The 15,038-nt window shown below is 43.2% G+C and overlaps 1 protein-coding gene across 4 annotated transcripts in view; it reads right to left on the minus strand.

Annotated features, from left to right (window-relative positions):
- Positions 1 to 15,038, minus strand: part of LOC117213572 (protein groucho-like) — a 173,284-nt gene that overhangs the window by 17,531 nt on the left and 140,715 nt on the right. For all 4 annotated transcript variants that reach the window (XM_033459028.1, XM_033459027.1, XM_033459026.1 and 1 more), the window contains one exon: positions 14,321 to 14,346. In XM_033459028.1, coding sequence (XP_033314919.1) covers positions 14,321 to 14,346 — 26 coding nt within the window. The remainder of the gene's footprint in view (positions 1 to 14,320; positions 14,347 to 15,038) is intronic.

The following is a 15,038-nucleotide window of genomic DNA, read 5'->3' on the forward strand; positions in this document are numbered from 1 at the left end:
GGTAGGACCGACAGGAAGGTCAAACACAGAGATATCCAAGAGATAGAGAAGAGGATCGAAAGATGGTATAGAGAGAGGAGGAAGAAAAGAAGACGATCAACCGACTGGCCGTCCCCGATCGAACCACTGATTTATAGTGGCCGTATATTCCAGCAGAAGGACGATAGAAGGAGACGAAAGAGAGAGAATCTGCTGCTATCGCGAGTTGTTAAACGCCGTACCCTTGCGGGACACGTACAGCTAACCCCTTTACTGAAACGGCCTCGAGATTGCGTGTAGGAATCTTGTTAACCGCTCGAGCTAGACCTATGATCCTGCCTACTTTCGATCTTACACGTGTTGCTGGTGTATAGCCGCGGTTGGCTATCGATAATAGCTGAATTATGGTCGAGGTGAAAATAGGCTAGCCGTATTTTCGATCCTACACCAGTTCCCAGCACAATGTACAGCGATATGCTCGATGAATATGGGCACCGGAGTGGACGAGGGGCCATACGTCGCGTAACACGGCGAGTGTATCGATAGCAGCGATCGAGACACGGCTCCTACGACGAACAACGTCTACCTCGAAGTCCCGCATTTAATGAGGGAATTTTGTGGAGTTTGGCCTGATATAATCTGATTTTGCATCGATTAACCTTTGTAGAATGTTTCAAGTTTCTTTTGGTCGCTGAGACAAATCTCGTTATTCCAATCTGCCTATCGAAAGAAACCGGTTTTAGATTTTCTAAATTATCAAATTACTAAAATTATTCATATGTAAAATTAATCTTAACTTTTACTAAGACAGACTTTTACTGAGTCAGAGTTATCGTATTCTTATTTTCACAATGTTAATTTTAATTATATTCATTTATATATAATGCATTCGAACGTATATTTAAAGGCTGACGGTAGTTTTAACGTTAAAAAATACTACGACACAGTGTGGTGTAGTCAATCTCGTTGCCGCATGCGTCGTTGTCAATGTACCTTTTCAGCAACCCGCTCGTTCCGGAACACTCTCCCTGCCACTTCCGGTCGCGAAAGGGGAGAAGATTCAGAAAACAGAGCCTCGTCCAGAGAGCCGGACAATTATATTGTGAAATATATACGGAGACGTAATTACGGGGCGGTCGGAGAGCTCGGGTGGCCCTAGGCGGAGTTTTACGGCCGCCTCATTAAATTACGAACTAATTACCGGTCGGCGAATTATTAAAAAGCTTAGTCGGCCGTTAAACGTGCCGCGAGTCGTAAAAGAGGGGCTGCCACATTGGCGGACGCGTGTGCGTGCGTATATGTGCGTTAACCACGCCGCCCTCGAGACTTGATAGCCTGCCATCCGGCTCGAGAGCTCGCTATCCCTTAACTCGTTGGCAACGGGAAAAATTAATTTTCACCAAATCGATGTTCCTCAACTTTTAGAGCTGAAATCCTCGTTTTCAAAGTGAACCGCCTTCTCCCTTTCCCTTTTACCTTCGGTCGATAACAGGTAGATCGAAAAAGGAAGCGAAATTGTTGCTGTTTTAAATATGAGTATTTTTAACGAGATTTTTAACGTCTCCTCCGTTTTCAGTATATTTGCAAGTTGAACGTTTTGGGAATAGAGATTATGTAGGTTGAATGAAATTAATAAATGAATAGTACCACAAGGGCTTACATGTTTTTAGTAATTGCAAACACGAAACATTTGACACCAGTCATTTTAACTGATTTGATAGTTCTTGTGTTAGATTTAGAAACATTAGACGTAAATTTTTATGCAACTGCGTATGAACGAGATCAATTGTCTGAAACGACATCACTTACAAAGTATGAAATTAATGCACCAAATTTAGAATAATAAAGAAGTACATGAAGATGTTTATTTAAAAACATTAATATATACTATATAATCCGCGTATCATATAAAACCGAGCGATCTACGTGTAAACGTTCTAAGTGTTCAATTTTCATGAAAAATTCTTTAATCCCCCACAATTAACATATCCTCATTAAAAGCGGTGTACATACGTACATAGCATACTTGCACGAAACGAATCAACATCGAGCTTCAAGAGCCTCGTCTTCCCTTCCAAATAATCATCCCTGAAGACAAACACAACGAAGCTGCTCCATTAGCCAAAGTAAAGCAATTTCTACGCACGTGTAGTCACCGATTGCGGGCCACCTGGAAACCGACTTTCGAGAGCATTCATTTGAAAATCGTCTCGGACACGGTGTCTCGACGCGACTGTAAATCGCGTTCCAGTTGTTCGACGGAGTCCCGCGAGCCCTCGAAACGCGATCGTTGCGAGACGCGAGACGAATCGCGCGGATTATTCACGCCGCCCGCGGCGATCGCGCGGTTTCCAAGCTTTCGCGCCAACAGACGATACGAACAAAGAGGGAAGAGAGAGAGAGAGAGAGAGAAAAGAGAGTGTTTCTTGCTTTGGAATTAAATTAACCGCGCGCGCCCGCCTCGCGTCTGCGCGCAGCGCACGATGAATGGTTCGCGCGTAAATATCGGCGCGCACAGAGCGGAACGAACCGCGGGCCGAACGAATCGATCGTAAAAGAGCGAAACGAAGCGATTCGCTGTCGCGGCACTGTTGAAATTGCCCTCGGCCGCGCCTCTACACTATGGACGATCGCAGACAAGCCGCTGGGCCCCTTCTCTCCTTTCCAGCCGCTTCGAAGATACCCTTCTCGCCACGCTGAATCAATTTGAATTCTATTATTACCGCTATTGTTTCCGGTTCACTTTCCCCTCATCGAAACATTATCGCGGTCGTTTCGCACTGACGTTTCGTTCAGCTTATTGTTAGTATCGCCCAATCTACACGAGGCTTCGTGTTGTTTGATTTCTTGTTAAATCGACTGCTTTCTTTTAATGGTCTCTTCTTTTCACTTTATAACAGTGATATAACGATAGTCTTTTTGGAGATTTTAGATAGGTGTTTTTTTTAATGATTGAATTATTACCGTGGGTATTTTCTCGTCTTGATGTTTGCTTCTAACTTATTATGGCGTTAGGTTACGGCAACATTTCATTCCAAATGTTTTCTCAATCAATTTATTGAATATCTTTTTAACGTTCTGAAAACGGGTTCCAAAAATGTGTTTTGTATCTTTCTCGCGCTGTTTCTTTTTCTATTTGATGTTAGGTCCTGGGGAATCGTACGTAATTCGGGTGAGGTACATTTAGCTGTTTTTAATTAACGCGTATATTTCTTCATGAATTATTTTACGGGCTTTGATACTGATGAAGAATTCGATAGCGTTTAGTAAGATGTTTAGTAACTCGCGTTGATACTTAATTAAAATGATAAAGTTACGAGCCCCTTGAGAAAACAGGTGTATGCTTCGTAATAAATCATGAGAATGAAAGTGGAATCGAAAATTCATATCATTTTTCTCTATCATTATCTTCTATTACAAAATCTGCTTAAAATTATTTAGAAAATAAATAATATTCTTTCGTAGAAGCTAATTCAAAAAAGTCACGTTATAACCGAAGTATTATTACATAAAAACGTCTGAAACAGACATCTTCGGAGATAAATTAAAAACAAGTAAGACTAAATTAAATCGATTCTTTCGATTTATGCTTATCCGATCCTCTTAACCTACAATATCGTGTGAGAGACGTGGTATTGTCGATGTCATTGATTTATTATTCGCTTGCAAATAATAAAAACATCTTGCAAACTAAAATTAGTTGTACCTTTCACGTGCATTTCCATATCAAAAGACATGTGCAATCTGCACAACTTCGAACGCTCAGGCGAACAGTGAAATGGCTCGACGTGTGATCGACCTTGTTGTTTATGGCACGCGCTATCGGAACTTAAATCGCAGAGCAAGAGGTTAAGCCCGGTGTATATTTTGTTACGGATTCGAGAACACCATGTGGTGTACTCGAAAAGAGGCGGCGAACGGTCGAACAGGAGAGAGTCTTCAAGGGATTTTTATCTCCGTATAAACAATCCTCTCAAGTGTCTCGTAAAAACAGAACGCCGCTGTTACTTCTGTTTCTCGGGTTAACGAGAAAAGTGGCCATTAGCGGCTGGCTGCACGTTCCCCTCGTAGGTGGTGGTATTACATTGATTTCCATAACAAATGTTGGTGCAAAACCAGACGACGACGGCGTGATCAGCGTGAATAGCGAATTTAGCGGCGAGAGAACAGAGGGTGGCGCGAGCGAAGATCGAACAGAAGGATGGGCGGAAAGACGTTGAAGAGGTGGAACACGGGGATGGAGATAGAAGGCGGGAGAATGTCATTAAGGTAGCGTGATGTTTTTAATTAATTAATTCGCGGCAGCTACGGATTTAGCTTCTCATAAATTCCAGCGTGGTGCGTCGACCGCGAGAACGAGGGGATCGAGAAACCGTCGTTCTCCTAGGGACGATATAACGAAGGAGACGAGACGGAAGGAAAAAGGACAAAAGACAGACGGAGGAGGGTGTACTGCAAAGTATTTAAAAATATTAAGTACCCCCGACGGAGACGGATATTAAGACAGAGCCGTGAGGTAGAATCGACGAAGGGATGGAACGCGGAAAAGTAAAAGGAGCGATAGTAGCAGTGATGGAGATGGTGGATGGGGCAACGACGGCGCCGACGATGGTGGTGGCGGAAAGGAAGCAGAATTATGGGATTGAAGCGCGACAGGAAGCACGGACCTTGGGAGGTTATGGGGGACGAAGGATGAGGGGACTACCGTTGGTAGGAGAACGTTTCAATTAGTAATTAAAACGTGCCGTGCTACTACTACCTCTAACCCTCCTATCTCGACTTTACACAGTGGCTGTTGCCTCTCTTATATTGTCGTCGTCATCGTTGCTACCGCCGCCATCTTGTAAATTAATTAATGCGTCCCTAACGAGATCAGAGGTGTCGGTAAGGCAGCTGGGATCGGTAGTTCTCTACCCTGTCAGCGGAGAGGGCGAACAACCTCCTCGATGTTTCTGGGGATGAGCGTGGTCTCCTCAGCCTCGTGCTACTTCCCTAGAACCATTTCCGTTCTTTCGCATCGATACACACGTGCACACCTTTCTCTCTTTGAACTTCTTTTCTCTTTCTTCTCTTCTTGCGTGTCTCGATTTCCCCGATTTTCGTCTCGTGTAATTGTAAGTACTATTTACGTACGCTAATCGATTAATCCCTCTTAAGGTTTAAAGCTGTCTTCGAAAAATTCTCATCTTGGCAAATTGCTCGTAAAAATGTAAAAGGGAAACGGAAGAAACTTTCCTCATTTTCAAATAGACACGCTTTTTCTCCACTTTCTCCGCTTTTTCTATTGAGCAGAAAAGTAATCGGTAAACGAGTCGTGTTCCCGGTAGCTGAACGAAACTCTCGTGTGACGCGGCATCCCTCGGATCCCGTCGACTGCCTTTCCAAACGTTCAATCAGGAACGACCCTGGACCAGGAGTGAATTAGTCCGTTCCGGGGATCGAAGTCAAAGATTGCTGGAGCAAAGGGTAGGGAGAGCGGTGGTTGCAGGCAATGTTGGGACTCGGTGTCGGGATCTCTCGACCCTTTCAAACCCTTTCATCGGCGCTTCGTCCGCTTACATAATGCAGCCACTCTAATTAAAATAAATTACACTCTCGCGTCAGTTCGCTCTTTTATCCGTCATATCCCCACCATCCTTGCACGGCGACGTTTTTTTATCCTCGCTCCGTCGCTTTTTTTGCACCGCACTTTCGACCACCAGCCACCAGGTAGCGAGAGACACCGGCTAGGTAACCACCCTCTCCCTCCTTTTCCTCTCTTTTCCTTTTTCATCCCGCCTCTCGCTCCCCCCTCGCTCGTTTATTTGCACTTTATTCGAGATTTAATTTACCGACCTCCGGGCGACAGGCTCGTTGGTGTGCGCTCGACTCTGTGATGGGATTAAAAAAAAAAAAAGATCACGGCGGGAGGAAGGCGAGAAGGCCAGCGTCAACAGAGTATGAGTGGCAAACTCCCGCGACCAGAGAGAAAGAGGAGTTGGAAAAATTGTGCATGACCAAACAGCAAACGAACTGCAGGAAAAATGATTATATGGAAGGAAACACTGGGAACCAAGGATGAAGAACAATCGATATGCCATGGTCTCTATCGGGGCTGACTTTTCGAGGCTTACAAGCGGAGACTGGGAATATTCTCGGGCAAAAGAATGTTCTTAAGCCTCTCCGACCGGCATTCGCGTTCCATTGGAGGCTTCTCGAAACGGGAAATCGATAATTGCAGTCGCGTTTGTTCGACGAGCATAATAGAGAACAATCTTTTAAACCTGGCAATTGCTTCATTTCACCCCTGTCTTCGCTTTCACCTTCGTTGTTCCGCTAATTAACGCTGAAAACTCCGTGTTCATGGGTGGAGTGAGGAAGAACGGGCACGATCTGAAATTATCGAGTCCCGATATCCACAGTTCTGTCTGTGAAACGAGCGTCGTTGAACGACAAAACGCGACGAGGGAGAAAAAGAAATCGTCGGACGAGGCTGAACGAGCCTTTGATCGGCGCGAAACTCGTTGACCGGTCGCGCCCTTCTCGAGGATATTCGCCGTCTCGCTGTCAGCTCGTTCTCGTTCCGCGAACGAATTAATGCGGCGCCGTTTCTCGAGCACTTTTCTCATTGGCATCGAGGGCCACTCGCTTTCGCGACAATTTGCCGCGAGCTATTCGGATCGGCCGTAAGTATCGTGAAATTCAATTAAGTTCGTGCTTGTGCAACTCGAGCGATCCGATTCCTCTCCTTTTTCCACCCCCGTGTGTACCCTTTTCTCGCTCGGCTCTCACAGCAGCAGCCTGTGAACGCTCTCTCCCACCAGTTTGTAAAATAAAAAAAAAAAACCGCCTATACCACGGCGTCGTGACGGCGATAAATAAATATTCCAGAGGCGTTCCAGCTTTTTTCTCCCTCTCGCCTCTCTTTACCCTCGTCTTTGCTCGCGCAAGCAGCGAGAACAGTCGCCTCTCGGTGTTTCATGAATTGGTTATGAGTCAACACCTCGACCGAGCCTGGCCAAGCGAGATTCAGAGGAAAAGCAGCAGACGTTCCACGCTTTCCTCCCTGTTCTTTCTTTAACTCTCCCCTTGCTTGGTATTTCCATTTCTTTTTATTTCAACTCAACCCAGACGTTTCTCGGATCGCGTACGCTTCCGAGGAGCTCCGCGTGGAGAAATATTTTTCCGGATTGCGAGAGGAATCCCGAGACGGTACGCCGTCTGTGGAGAATAGTAGCGTGTCAGGGGTGGCAGAGGGTCGGAGCAAGAGGAGAAAAGCTTCTTCCGGGAACGGGAAGACAGAGCTTACCGGTGCACGAATAATAACGACTCACATTCTCTTCCGTTCGTCGTCAGTTTTCGATTCGATATACGGGAGTTTTCTCCTTCTTTCCTCCCTTCCTTTTCTATTATCCTCTCTGGTCTCTTTGCCAGCTTTTCCTTATTTCCTTCCGCGACGATTTCGTTCGACTCGGTTCCGTAAAACCGTGCGCCACTCGGTCGATTCATACCGGTCGTCGGGATCGGATTGCAAAGGGTAAGTGGCGAGGCAAAGCGCGACAAAAAGGGGCTCCCTGACGGCGAGAAGAGCACGAAAATACAGCCGGATAACGAGTTGTCAAGGGGGATGGAAGTTTTATCGTATGGCACGCGAGCAGGTATAAATCCGAACCGATACGGCAAAGTGGAGCCGTGGAAAACAAGACACTTTTCTTCTTTTTACGCTAGTCGAGTGGGTGATACTGTGTACTACAGAGGTGTAGGTTAGGCGGATTTTATTTTCAGGAATGTCAGATATACAAAGGGAAAGAGGAGAAGACTCCGCAAGTAGATTTGGCTTTCTTTTGAAACGTAGACTGCCGCTCTTTTTGTTTCTTTTTCTTTTTAAGTTTCAGAACGATCGAATTGTATTGCTCGATTGTACAAACGATATATATGCTCTTTTTCCAACATATTTCTTGAAATTAATTGTTCTATATTGCTTTTTTAATTCGTTGTGTGTAGTCTGTATTCTGTATTCTCGTTGTTATTAATTTTACTTTATAATTAATTCTTGTTCTACATGTTTTGATAATACGTATCCAGTAAATATGTGAAGATTAAATAAGTTGTTTTACTGTTATTTAAACACGTTAACTGTTCTTTCAAATTGGCACGTAACAATAAAAACCTTATAGGTAACGATGAATTTCAAAACGATACAATTCGTAGAATATTATAAATGGTTTAAGACGCGTTTGCCAAGTACTTAAATAATAAGTTGATAAAAAAAAAAAAAATAAAAAATCGTAACAATTTAATTATTGGAATATCATCGCAAGAGTTTTGTATAGCCAATAAAAATTAATTTCTACATCAACTCTATACCTCGATATTCGTTCACAACCTACCACAGAAAATATCTAAATCCTGCTGCGATATTCGATATTATTTCATCGAAACACAAAAAGCTCTTACCAAGCGAAACAAAATACACGATGGTATAAATTTTTGTTTCGTTAATTTCGTTTCGGAGCCGGTGTACGCACGACGTACAAACACGACGACACGCCCTCGACCGAAACCAGGACCCGTGCATCGAGCGTTTTTAAAACGCTCTTCCGCGCCGCGTTCTCGCGTGTTTGCGCACCGATCCAGCGGAGAGCATCTTGCTCTCGACGTTGCCTGGTTCCCCGGGGTTAATTTTAAATTGCGCCCGGCGTTGCTCGTAATCCAGCTAGCTCGTCGCTCGCGTCTACGCTCGAGTGTAAACGTTTGCTCGCGCGCGGAACCGTGGAATTCAGCGTGGATAAACAAACAAATATAAATTTCTGTGCAGTTTCTCTCCTCTCTTTATCCCCCTCTCACTCTCTCTCTCTCCCTTTCTCCCTCTCCCGCCCTGCAACACGACTGAATTCTCCTGCCAGTCTTCTGAAACGTGGAAAACCAAACAACCACCATCATCTGTCTCTTCCATTTTCCTCTCTTTCTCTCCGTTTCGCATTTGCGCTCTCCTATGCACATTTGATCCCGACCACGACGAACCAGGTCGAAAACTACCATTATTTGGAGTTCCAATTACGCGACACGCAAGCGAGCAAGACGCGGAGCACGCGTCACGTATTCTGTTCCCAGCATGGAAAGCAACGGAGCAACAGTGAAACGGCGAGGTTGGTGGCGGTGAAGAGGTGCAGGGGGATAGCGGGAAGGGTAAAAGGACCGACGTACTAGCAATCAGTAACATTATACGACGCGACACGAGCCAACCACCCCATTAGCATTCATATTTCAATTTCATAGCCCTCCGGCTGGTGGTTGTACGGGATCCTGTAAGGCTGCCGGGCGGGGTGTGCAACGGAGATAAATACCAGTTCGATGGAAGGGAGAGAGCGTGAAAGGGAAACGGGTTGGGGAGGCTGGCAGTTGGTGGGATGGGGACAGGTAGCGAAAGAGGATTACCAGGAGGAAGCGGGAAAGGCTGATAGAGGGTGGAGAGAGCGATAGAGACGTGTGAACGAGAACGATGAAAGGGGCGGAGAGAGATGGAGGAAGGGTAGCGATGGGAACGATCTGCTCGTGAATAATAGGGATTATTTAAGTTTGGATTAATCAGCATTTTGGTGCTTTCGATAAATAAACTTATTTTTTATGAAACGGTGGTTGGGTTCGAAATACGATAGAAATGGATAAAGCAGGTTTAACGAGAACGGTTCGTAGAATTGTTAATTTTTATAAAAGGTTCTTTTGTTAGTACTTTTTAAAAGATACGGGTATTTCAAAAATTCTCCTTCTTCCTTTTAGAACAGTAAAGAATTTTAGCGGAAGAATCCTTTGAAACATTTAATAGAGGTAGGAGGGTCTAAAGTTGTAAAGAATAAAATTTACTCGTGGTCGTATTTTCAGTATTTTAATCTCTCTGATATCTTTTTTAATAGCGCCAAATAATCGTGTCGATGTTTAAACTCGTTGAAAGCAACTGAGATATTATATTCGCTTTCTATTAAATTCCAACAAAATTCCGATAATAAACAAAATCCAGCATAATTCAGGATTTTTCAATGGTTTCCTCGAGCAGACGATTTACCAGGATTGGACGGCCGTCGATTGAAAATTTCCAAACGATAATCGAATTATTCCCATCGCTAGCCGGTCCGTACACATTATGAAAGCGCGGCGAGATTACGTACGAGCGCGCTCGTCCCGGAGAGAGCAACGAGGAGAGGGTATGAGAGGGTGAACAGAAACAAGCGAGAAACACCAAGGGGCAAGAGAGAGAGAAAGAGAGAGAGAGAACTGAATGGTACGAGAGGGGGAGCAGAAACAAGCGGGAAACACGAAGGGAGAGAGAGTTAATACCGATGGAAACCTATTACCATCTATCTCAATGCCGGTGTAATGGATGCGCAGCCCCGATTATCAATCCGTAATAATTGTGCATATTAAACGGACGCTAATTATCGGTCCGGCCGCGGGCCGGGGGCCACGGGCAACGCCGGCAAATTGCGCAAGTTATGCTGGGTGTGTACGCTGTTAAAACACGGCTCGTAATGACGGTCGCGGAAAAGAGCCACGCCGAAAAGATAATTACGTTGGAAATCACTCGCTGACCGAATAATGTAGCGCGGATTGGGCTCGCGCGACCATGTTTCTCTGTCGTTCGCGAACATCAAAGAGAAAAAGGAGAAGAAAGTTATATAAAACACCTGGATGTTTTAATTAATAATCCTCATTGATCGACTCACACGTTTACTGAACGTGGTTCTTATGTGAGCACGATGGCCTTCCAGCGATTAATTCAAGGACTGTCGACAACTAAAACATCGTTCTTCTACGTACAAAGAAATCAAAGTAAGAGGATATAGAGCGACACAACAAAGGAAGAATATATTTGTTTATATACAGCGTTATATACAGAAATCATTGGATGTTCGAAGATAGCACCGGTATAAATTGATGAAGCGTAAAGAGTAAAAATTAAGATCGTTACAATTTTGTAGAGATTAGGCTAAAGTAAAAAATGAGTCGAAATTAAACTCACAACAATTATATCCTTTAATTCGATTCTTCAACCTCGAATCGGCTAACAATGTCAAAATACCGATGTGGCTGCTTTTGCCCCTAAGCCCTTTCTTTGTGTTAAGCTCCTCATCTCTGAATTTAAATTCAGTAAATGTGTTATTTATATTCTTGTCACGTTCGCTATCAGAAGATCATCGACGCGACACAACTCGATCGAAACGACCAAAATCCTCCACCAACGCTCCTCAATCTTTCTACCATAGCGAACCCCAAATCACGATCCATCTACCGCTAGCTAGCAAAGCCTAGCCCGAAATAGATTCACAGTTTCCCAAAATCGTTCTATCCGAATGTCAAGAACATCTTGACCACGATCGATCGTCGAGCGATCCTTCAGTGATCTGACTCGAGAGAGATCGGAAGCGGAACGCGAGAACACGGTGACCCCTCCGAGCGGTCTCTCGAGTCTTTTTTGCCAGCCCAGAGCGCTTTTAATAAACGCGCGCCGCGCCCAGCAGTCGCTTTATACTATCAAAGGTGGGGTAAAGGGCGTGCGTGGAAGAGAAAAGGAGGATGGAAGTACAGGAAAAGCGGGAAAGGGAGAGGCAGAATGTATAACGGTAGAGAAGAACGGGGGTGCATTTGACGACGAGCTTTTTACGGCCCTGTGTTCCGGTGTTCAGGCTTTTACGTCCATTTCAGGTTTCCTCCTCTTCCACCGGGCTGATTCGTAACCTTCTCTTTCTTCTTCGCGCGCTCTTTCTCCCCTTTTATTCACTCTGTGCCCCCCAAACCCTCTTCGCCATCCCCTTTTTACCCCGTTTGTTCTCTTTCTCCTGTTCACTTTCGCGCTCTCTTTTCCCTCTCTATCGTTCGACCGCCGGTTTCTTCTTTTAGTTTCGTAGCCAGCTGATTTTATTTGTTCCTCTGTGGTATTCTCTTTCAGCTGCGTGCTACGCGAACCACACACCAGCAGCGTCGCTTTAATTTCTTTTACGAGATGAAATTCGACGCGGTCCGAGTCGTTCTTCTCCCTGCGAGAACCCGCTACTTCCGCTCGTCCTACCGATTCCAAAATCACCGTTCACGGTGTGTATATAATCGAGTATAAGGCTGCTTTCACACGGAAATACGTGTATCCGTTACCCAGCAGTAAAACGGAGAAAAATAGTCAGACGATAGCGCATCCATTTAACAAGGTGGCCGAGTGTTGATAACTTTCTTAATCCTCTTTAAATGAAACCACAAAACGGGCTGACAGTCTGACTATGAGAGAGAATCGAACAAACTAAGTGATACTGTATTTATCACACAAATAGAATAACAAAATAAATTTCTACGATTTTATTTGTTGCCTTGTTAGTATGACACGACAAAATCGGTTTTAAATTGTCTAATGCATGTACATTGAAATATTGGCATCTGTGAGAACGATAACGAGTTGGACAATTTTCCAACAAAATTCAGAACAAAACACAGATGATGTCAAAATCGGAGTCTGCAAAATACGTATCAAACGAGAAGGGTTTTTCCAAACTTACTTATGATTAAATTAAGCAGTAATATTTCATTCCATCAACTGTATCGATATATGACAAGTCAGTTAATTTCTAAGTAATTAATTAAAATTTATCTGTCCGGATAATAATAATATAAGATATATAATGATAATAAGAGTGTCCGGGTATTTTTGTGCGATGACGTATGCGTATCGCCAAGTGGAAGTAGCCTAACAATTGTACGAGATCTTTTACGGAACACGACACGCGACCCATAAAACCCGGCAAACGGTCGGATTTTACGAGCACCGTATCCGTTTCTGTCGGATCAAGAAAACGAGGGAAAAACGAACCGATACCGGCTCTCGCCCTCTCGAAATTCGATTCGAGCGACGTCCATTCGCAGATTGTAATTGCGAATCTGTTTAATTCCCAGATTCCCTCGGAACCGAATTCTCGCGTGAAAATAAATTCATAGATTCGTTTGTTTTAACGAACTGCGGGGAGACAGAAGGGGGAGGAAATGGTAGCATTCGGTGGAAATCGAACGAGTTTGTTTGGCTGTGCGCGATTTGTGTGCTGGCTGCACCGAGTAAATTGGTCATGAATTAGAAGTTGTATCGGTTAATGGTAAACGTGCGGTTGATTTGGGAAAAAGTTATCATACAGTTTTTCGTTCAGAGTCGAATAAATAAAATTAATTGGACCGGATGTTATTCGTATAATACGACTTCTAAAACACGTAATTGTGGATTCGATTTTTGTTAAAGTTTCGTATTGTATTTGTAGAAAAATTGTACTACTCTTTTGTTGGAAAGTTTCATCCACTCCCATTTAGTCAATGTATCGTTAAATGATTGAGAGCAACGTTTTAAAAACGTTTCTCCAAACTCACGTTTCCTGGGAGTTTCATAAGCCCGTTTAGTTTTCATTTCAACGTACAATGGAAAATCTACAATAACACGAACGAAAATAACTTTCTAAGATCAACAATAACGTTTTCTGATTATCCTATGAGATAATTTAATTTAACAGACAGGCGACTAAAAATAACGTTAAATTCGAATGTAACTCTATATTTCTACCTATAGACTTGAACAAATCTAATAACATCAATAATATAATATAATATAATACGACTCTCTGTAAAACCAAACTGATCAATTCCATCTTTTCTGAAGTCCTCGATTTACATAATACTCAATATATAAAAAACCAGAACACTTATTGCCATTACGTGATTCATCACAAAAAGATAGCTTAAAAAATCGCAAATAACACAGTACATTTTAAAAGATAATTCTTCTACCTAACTGTCATTTTTGCCTACATTTCTACTTACAGAGTTCAGTATATATCCACCCAAAACTTGAAAAATCTCATAAGTAATTTCCTTCTTAAAGCAGAATCTTCGGTTCTCCGAATTTTCAGAAATATTCTAAATTTTCAGAAACGTAGAAAAAGTTTGGGAACGCGATTTAGCGTATCGCGTGGATGCAGTCGCGTCGTTTAAGCGGAAAACACGGCGCGGGAATCGTAGTAGCGGTATAGTGGTCGGCGATTAAACGCTATCGGTGCACGTGTTGCTTGTATTTACGCGGCATGTTGCATCTCGCAAAGCGAAATCTGTCGTGAGGAGAAGTTCATCGCTTTCTCAATGGGATTATCGTTTCAGTCGGCGTCGAAATTCGTCGTGTTCGCGGCGGGTCGAAGAGAATCCCGACATCGTGTGCAACGATATTGCTATTTGCACATTGAACGCCTAGCCGAATAACCGTTTTCGTTGTTAATAGACTGTTATCGATTGCCCATTGGCGAAACCGCGATTCCACCATTCTCTATCGGTTAAATTGTTTGATACTCACATGCCTCTCCTCCGCCGGGTTAAGACCTGCAACAGATGAAACGATGCTGTTAGATTGGAATAAAGTTTTCTTTTAAACATACACACTCATTTGAGAATTTAAAAAAAAATCGACATATTTTTAATAACACTTGAATATTGTACATAAATCGTAGACTGAATACTGGAAAGATCAGTCATTTTGATTCATAAACGAATAATGAGAAATTACTTCGTTAACGAGTATAATTATTCGCGAGGTTTTGATTTCCAACTGAAAAGAAATGTCATTTTTGTAATTAGTTTTATATTCGATCTCTCAGTGACGGTTTTTAAAGTACAACAGCAACAAAAGTATATATAGAAGAAATATTAGAAAAAAAATGTCTAGTGTTAAATCGCCTGAATTTCTCAAGAAAATTGTTACCAGTCGAGTTGAACGTTTTATATTGACATACATACATATTGATATACATCGTAAAAACACGAATCTTACATAAAATGTAATAATCAAATGACTAAACATTTTAGCATAAAGTACGTTGCATAGCGGTATTCCCTAGCGAAGAAGCTGCTCGAGGAATTCATATTAAACGCAGCGAACAGCGTCACGAAGCATTTAATCAAGAACGTGTCGAGTAAGCAGCTTCCCATATAACTTCCTGTCAAACCCAACAACTCATTTACACAGATATCATATTTAACCTCGCATTTCGTCTTAGAACGACGTCAAATATCAG

This window comes from Bombus bifarius, unplaced genomic scaffold (genome assembly GCF_011952205.1).
Source record: "Bombus bifarius isolate JDL3187 unplaced genomic scaffold, Bbif_JDL3187 scf7180000009125, whole genome shotgun sequence".
In the NCBI taxonomy this organism is placed as follows: domain Eukaryota; kingdom Metazoa; phylum Arthropoda; class Insecta; order Hymenoptera; family Apidae; genus Bombus; species Bombus bifarius.